This window comes from Echinops telfairi, unplaced genomic scaffold (genome assembly GCF_000313985.2).
Source record: "Echinops telfairi isolate 266 unplaced genomic scaffold, ASM31398v2 ScPeMD7_7424;HRSCAF=8462, whole genome shotgun sequence".
Classification (NCBI taxonomy): Eukaryota; Metazoa; Chordata; class Mammalia; order Afrosoricida; family Tenrecidae; genus Echinops; species Echinops telfairi.
Window position 1 is genome coordinate 75382442 of NW_022111324.1, and position 7120 is coordinate 75389561.

Consider the following 7120-nt stretch of genomic DNA (forward strand, 5'->3'; position numbering starts at 1 on the left):
TGTTGCTCTCCAACGCCAGCGCCGCCTCTCGCTTGCCGAGCTCCAGCTGAAGGAGAAGGGGGGTAAGTTTGCCCGTCTGCCCGCCTCCCCGGAGCCGAACCCCGCTTGCCGTCAGCCCCACGCCGAGCCTTGGCGGCGTGGGAAGGGTACCCTAAGCCCCTCCGGCTTAGCCCACAAACTTTTTGGCCCAGAAATGGAGATGAAGCGCGGGCTTCCCTCTCCCCTCAGGCGGCGGCAGCTCCCGTCTTTCGCCGCCTCAGCCCAACAGCAACCGCCGCGGCGCCCTCCCTCCTCCCCGCGCCCCTGGCACCTCTTTCTTCGGTGAAATCCCACTCGCCGCCCCTTCCCGGGACCCCAAACCTTCACCACGACCTGCGCGGACTTCTTAACTACCACCCCCGAGTCTCGGCCCCCAGTTTTCGGGCTGGAAAAGGGGGGAAATCGCCGCCGCTTCCCACCCGGGGGGAACTCGCTTTTTGCTGCTTCCCTACAGTTGTTGCTAAGCTTCACCATCTTGTCTCTCCTCTCTGGTCACCGGTCACATTTTCTTCCCCCATCTCTCCCTTCCCCATTTCAAACGGGGAGAAAAATTTTAAGCGAGGGGATCCCCCCCCCGCGCCCCAATTTTTGGAGAAGCGGAAACTTGATGCATTTGAAGCGCAAAAAAAACCCAACTTTTGCATTTTGGAGGGCGGCACGTGGCAAGGGATCGGGGCGATTTGGAGCGGCTCGGGGTTTTGTCTCTGGAAGGAGTCGGATGCGTTTGGCGAGTGTTTCCATTTTGTTCTGCGAGGCGGGCCGAGTTTGCCCGCGCGAGACGCCGGCGCGGGGCGGGCCGGGGGGACCCGGGTCGAGGGCCCCGGCGAGGCGAAACCAAAAGTTTAGGCGGCGCTCGGGGTGGCCGGGCGGCCGGGCTCGGCGTTAATTAGAGAGAGCACTTGTTTGCCCTCCTCCATTGCGAGATCGTCCGGACTGGGCGGAAGGTGGTGCTTTGTGGAACGCTCGCCGGCGGCGGCTGGTGGCCCCTCTTGCTTTCCGACAGCCCCCTTGTTGGTCAGCGCAACTGTAAAGATGCAAACCGTGAATGTTTCCAGATATTTACAGCAATCCGTCAACTGCCAGACGCGGCGGGGGGCGGGGGCTGGAATCCTTTTTGCTGTAATTTGAGTCGCCCTTTTTCCCGTGGTGGCGCCTCCGTTCCTTTTTGACTTGTCGGTGAATCCGGTGTTTACAGGTCGTCCTGGTTTTGTGACGAATTAAAGGAATAGTCGTCAAGCTGGCACGGGCTCTTTGCTTTCGTGCTTGTTAATCAGGATTGGTATTTGGAGCGGTGCCTGGCAGATGATTTGTCTCTCGGTGCTGTTTGAAGCATTGATATTTGGATGGGGGGTGTATAATCGGCGCCCTTTCAAATTACATAATAATACGGGCTTTTTTTTTAATAACGTAATTTCCATATTGAGGGAGGGGTAGAAAAACTTAGTGGGCTAGCTGCATGTCGTGATTTTTTTTTTTTTTTTGAATGCTGGTAGGTAAGTGAGGCGGAGTCGCTACCATGGCTCGTACCAAGCAGACTGCCCGCAAGTCAACCGGTGGTAAAGCACCCAGGAAGCAGCTGGCTACAAAAGCCGCTCGCAAGAGTGCGCCCTCTACTGGAGGGGTGAAGAAGCCTCATCGTTACAGGTATGGGGCGCCGGGAGGGAGGGAATAGGGATTGGGACGACTGTGCCCCCCTTAAGAATCCAACTGAAAGGTGGATAAAAAGAAAACTTTTTGCTTTAGTGAAACTGGTTCTATTCCTTGTGGTGGAGAATGTATATATTATGTAAAGAATTAGCTTCAGGTTTTGTTGGGAACGTGCTTAATTTTGAAGCCAATTTCTGACTGATTGGCCTAAGGAATCATTGATAATAATGTTAATGGGGTGATTAACATTTAGCTACAAAGTCAGTAACATTTTTAAACAGCATAGTCTTTTTAAAATGCATTTTTGAGACCTTCCTTGCCTTAGGTAAAATAATTTGACAACAAGGGGGTTGGGTCTTTCTTTTTTAAGTAAGAGTAGGCCCTCGATCTTGTGTACTTTTAATTGGCTTATTTCCTCCTTGTATTAGCTTATTTGGTTTATGGCTATCTGAGCAGTGTTGTTAAGGACATCTACCATTAGAGGGCAGAAGTTGCTCAGACTTTGGTACCCTGCCTGTGAGTGATGTTTTGGTTAAGCTTGAACAAGTCTTGTGTTAAAAGAAGTCAGTCTGAATTGAGAGGCAAATTTCTTGCCAACAATCGGTAATAAACTTTTCCACTGGGTTGGGCGGGAAACACTGACAATTAAGAGTATTCAAATTTGGTCATTAATGAGGAATAGGCAGTAGAGTAGTCACAGGTTTTTTGAGAATCAGCTCAAATCCATATTTTAAAATCTCATTGGATTCTGTTGGTGGCACCTTTGAAAGAATGGAAAGAGAGTGGAACCAAGTTGAAGAGAATTTTCACTAAATGACTTTATTAATGACTCATAACTAATAGCTTCCAAGGTCGTAATTCTAGCAGAAGCTAGTTATGTATGTACAGGTTAAAAGTTAAAGGAAATTAATGTACTTGGTTACATTCCCTAGCGGGAACCTACTTTTCATTTCATACTTTTTGTTTTAAAGTTATAGTTACTCTTTGTTAGGCTTGAATGTTGAGGTCATAAATTGCACAGTGAAATTTGATACCGAAGCTGAAGACTAGTTGGATGCATTGTTTTGGGAAAATTACTGCATCTCTTTCAAGTTGGCTGCTCTTTTTCTTTTTAAGGCCTGGTACTGTGGCACTTCGTGAAATCAGACGCTATCAGAAGTCCACTGAACTGCTGATTCGCAAACTCCCCTTCCAGCGTCTGGTGAGAGAAATTGCTCAGGACTTCAAAACAGATCTGCGCTTCCAGAGTGCAGCTATTGGTGCTTTGCAGGTAAGATGGCGGATGAGAGGACTCTGAGCGTGTATGTTCCCACCTCATGCCAGGAATAATACCTACCATTGCTTTTGTTGATATAATTTAGTCATCACTGGGTTATAAAGTAGGTGATCTGTATTCCACTATTATTTCAGAAAGATTAAATTTCTCCATTTCATATACATAGAATATGGCAAAATCATAATGTGGAGCCATCGTTGGCTCCAAACCCTAGTGCATGTCCCATTGTACCATTTTAAAGTTTGCACACGGTTTGGTTTATGGTGTATTATAGGACACTAAGAAGATAGGGGACTGGTCTGTATTGTAATTAAGCAGCAATGACCTATGTAAAAAATGTATATTGGAATGAGTTCCTGGACATTGAAGAGGCAAAATGAAGAGAATGGGAGGAGGCAACATTTAAAGAATTCAGTGAAATGAAAGAATAGCCAGTAGTTAGGGTTGGATTGATCCTAGAATTTGTGCTTCAAGGTAATTCTGAGCATGTAGCCTGGCAGGGATTCAGAGACTTATAGGTTGCTAAAGAGGATTATTAATCTAGAGGTGGTTATGTATTTGAAACCTTTGTGATTTTGCCAAGATTAGAACTTGAAGTACTCATACGTAAGTTGCATTTGGGTGTAATTATAACATCAGTTACCTATATAACAGTGGCCTGCTTTGTATATTTTTAACTTTTTTTTTTCTCATGTAAATATATTTATTTAATCATTTTATTAGGGGCTCATACAACTCTTATCACAATCCATACACAAATTGTGTAAAGCACATTTGTACATTCATTGCCCTCATCATTCTCAAAACATTTGCTCTCCACTTAAGTCCCTGGCTTCAGCTCCTCATTTTTCCCCTCCCTCTCTGCCTTTTTCCCCCCAGTCTCTACAAAACCATCTCCTGCATCCAAGAGATGGGAACGAGGGGTTGGGATAATTAGAAATGCAGGTTGCTAGGCATTACAGAACTGAATCATAATCTCTCTAGGGTGGGGGGGTGGGGGGATCCAAAATCTATCTGCATGTATTCCATTGGGTTGTTAGGGCTGCAGTTGCTGTGCCTGGCTTTTATGTGTGAGAGATTTGATTTGATAGGTGGATTCTGCTCTGAAGTGTAATTGGCCAATCTGTTTCTATGGTTAGACTAAACTTCATTCGATTGGTGAATTCCAAGAATAAGCATCCATTAAATTCTCAGTGAGGTGAAATTTCAACAAAAATTTTCTGCCTTAATAGCTGATTATCTGATAGTCTCATTTATATGGTAAAATTATTAACTTGAAACACAAATACTACTACAAAGATTCCCAATCATTGATGCAAAGCAGCTAATTTTTCTTATGTCCTTTCTAGTTAATAGTTATCAGGACTATGTTTAAAGAGCATAGCATTAGAGCATTTTTAAACTAGAAATAACCAAAGATCTCAGTGTCATTAATATAGTAGTCTTATAAATTAGGATTACTAAGCAACCTGGGTAGAGGATATTGTTTTTTTAATAATTGAGTGAAACAAACGTCCACTGTTGCTGTTACTGAGGTAGGCAGACACTTGTAATTGGCATGAGGTATGGTTGCATTGGTTTGTGCAGAGTGGTCCCTTGTGCAGTTAATAGCGCTGAACCTTAATTAGAAAGGGTTTTTTGTGTTGCAGGCTTTTGCTCCCTCTCCCCTTAATTTTATAAAAATACTGGTTGTTAAAACTATTAAATGGAAGATTTTCTTATGGAAATATGGTAAAGCAGACGCTAGTTTTCAGTTTCCATGTTAACCAAGAATTGACAAACTTAGAATTTGGCTTTTGCCTTTAATGTCTGAGCTAAAGTATACTTTTTTTTTTTAATGGGTTTTGGTGTTTTGAAATGGTAGGCGAGTCACATTTTCTTCCAATTGTATTTTCCTTTTGTTGTTACCTTGGAATTATGCTCATTGGATAGTAAATTAATATGACAGGCTTTAAATTCCCGTTACAGCTTTAATTTTTAAGTGACTTTGCAACATTGGTAATGAAATTAGAACTATCTGGATCATGGTGAAAACCCCGGTGGGTGTTAAGTCTTCTCCCAGAGCGTACCAGACACAACCCCGGAAACTGGCTCCTGAGTTCTGAGAGAGCATTGAAAGCTCCAGCTGCCACATGCCACGCTGACAGATCATCCCACTCCACATGGTCTCTAGAACGTGACTGCCTGCTCTATAGCAATTCATAGTGCGGAGTTTCCCAAAGTCTTGAGCTAGGCCTTCTTAAAACTCTTGTCATCCAGTCAATTCCAAATCCTAGCAACTCTGTAGGACAGGGTAGACCTCCCCTTGTGGTTTCTGAGACTGGAGTAGAAAGTTTTGTCTTTTCGCCGGCCAAGTAGCTGGTAGTTTCAAACTGCTTACCTTGCACTTAGCAGCCCAACCCATCCATTATACCACCAAAGCCTAGGAGTTAGACCTTATAAGGGAGGTAAATACAAGTTAGCTCTTGATAATACAGGCTGCTGAAAAGTAGATGAGGACAATAAAAATTGGATGAGTGAATTTTGATAGGGGAGGAGTAAAAGTAGCCTTTGTGCTGCAGGCTGATCAAAAAGTTGGCAGTTTAAATAATCAGCTATTTGGTAAGAGGAAAATGGGCAATCTGTTCTTGTAAAAATTATATTATTGGTTTGGAAATGTGGGTGGGAACATATGTACAAGTGTGCTTGATATAATTAAATGATGGATTTTTAAAAGATTTCTAAGAGCCCCCCCAATAAATATAATTAATAAAAATATAAATAAGCAAAACTGGGGGGGGGTTTTACAATATTGAAAACACTGGGGGCTGTTCTATACTGTCCTGTAGGGTGATAACACTACATAGCAGCTGATTTAGGGTCTTTTTGTTCTTCTGAAGTAAACAGCTAAGGATGAAGGTATGAAATAAGGAAAAAATATATTCCATAAAATTAAATAAGGAAACAACATCAATAGCTGATGTGTTAATACTTTTAAAAGTGAAATGTCAGTTTTATTGCAGTTATTTCTTGTTTAAAAAAAAACAACAAAAACTTGGTTATTCCTATCTGCATAACCTTGTGCCTTAAAGGGCTTAAAAGTTTAAGTTTTTTTAGATAACCTTTAAAAATGGGAGTTCTTTATGGAACTTTATAGAAAAGGCCAACTACTCCGTAGCACCTAGTACATGAAAGCACTGTTTAAGGCCGGTGACTGAACTAGGTAAGCAAAATGAGTGAGCAGGTGTGTAACATAAACTCTACAGCGTTTATTATCAATTTAGTCATTATGTTCATTGTATAGTCTTGTGATACAAACCAGGCGCAAATAGAAAGTTAGATGGCGAGGATCATGCGATGGAAATCATTGTCAGCTAGGCGCGGCAAAGGTTCAGATAGGTCTTTTGAAGTGAGTGGGGTTCTGCTTCAGAAGACTGACAACATTCCATTGGATTGAGGTATCATTCCATTGGATTGAGTACATGGAAGAATGTTGGGGGTTAAGTTGTATTTCTTTCACTCGTATTTAGATAAACTCTCCCAGTAATGTAGTTAGGGTACCAGAGGCTTTTGATGGGTGATGTGGGTATGATTAGTAACAATAAGATAGGCAGTTTGATCTTAACGGGTGGGGAGCGATAAAGCTGCTCCTGCAAAGGTTTATAGCCTTGGAAACTCCGGGGATCGGCTCCACTCTGTCCTATAGGGTCACTATACGTTGAAATGGACTTGGTGGCAGTTGCTTCAGCCCTATAATTTGATCCTTGTATAAGCGATACAGATTTGTAGGCTTGAGCTATTGGTTTTACAAACTGACTTCTCAGTTTGGGTCCTACAGGTTTGAAAACGTGCAAGTATCTTGTAAAGTACTCAACAGCTTCTAAAGTACGGGTTTTTAGAAACTTAAAAAATATTGTTTTAATTCACATTTATATAGATATGTTTTACCTATTGGGAGTAACACCTTTTTTTGTTTTTGTTTTCTCCCCCCACCCCACCCCCTCTCCTATTGCAGGAGGCGAGTGAGGCCTATCTGGTTGGCCTTTTTGAAGATACCAACCTGTGTGCTATCCATGCCAAACGTGTAACAATTATGCCAAAAGACATCCAGCTAGCACGTCGCATACGTGGAGAGCGTGCTTAAGAATCCACTATGATGGGAAACATTTCATTCTTTAA

At 42.8% G+C, this 7120-nt stretch overlaps 2 protein-coding genes across 2 annotated transcripts in view; one reads left to right on the forward strand and one right to left on the reverse strand.

Annotated features, from left to right (window-relative positions):
- Positions 1 to 513, reverse strand: part of LOC101653429 (gamma-aminobutyric acid receptor-associated protein-like) — a 51410-nt gene extending 50897 nt beyond the window's left edge. The window contains exon 1 of the mRNA XM_045298203.1: positions 361 to 513. Coding sequence (XP_045154138.1) covers positions 361 to 513 — 153 coding nt within the window. The remainder of the gene's footprint in view (positions 1 to 360) is intronic.
- LOC101653111 (histone H3.3A) lies at positions 1 to 7120 on the forward strand. The gene is made up of 4 exons (XM_013003945.2): positions 1 to 62; positions 1533 to 1683; positions 2803 to 2956; positions 6957 to 7120. The coding sequence occupies exons 2-4, from the start codon at positions 1556 to 1558 to the stop codon at positions 7083 to 7085; spliced, it is 411 nt and encodes a 136-aa protein (XP_012859399.1). The 5' UTR covers positions 1 to 62; positions 1533 to 1555; the 3' UTR covers positions 7086 to 7120.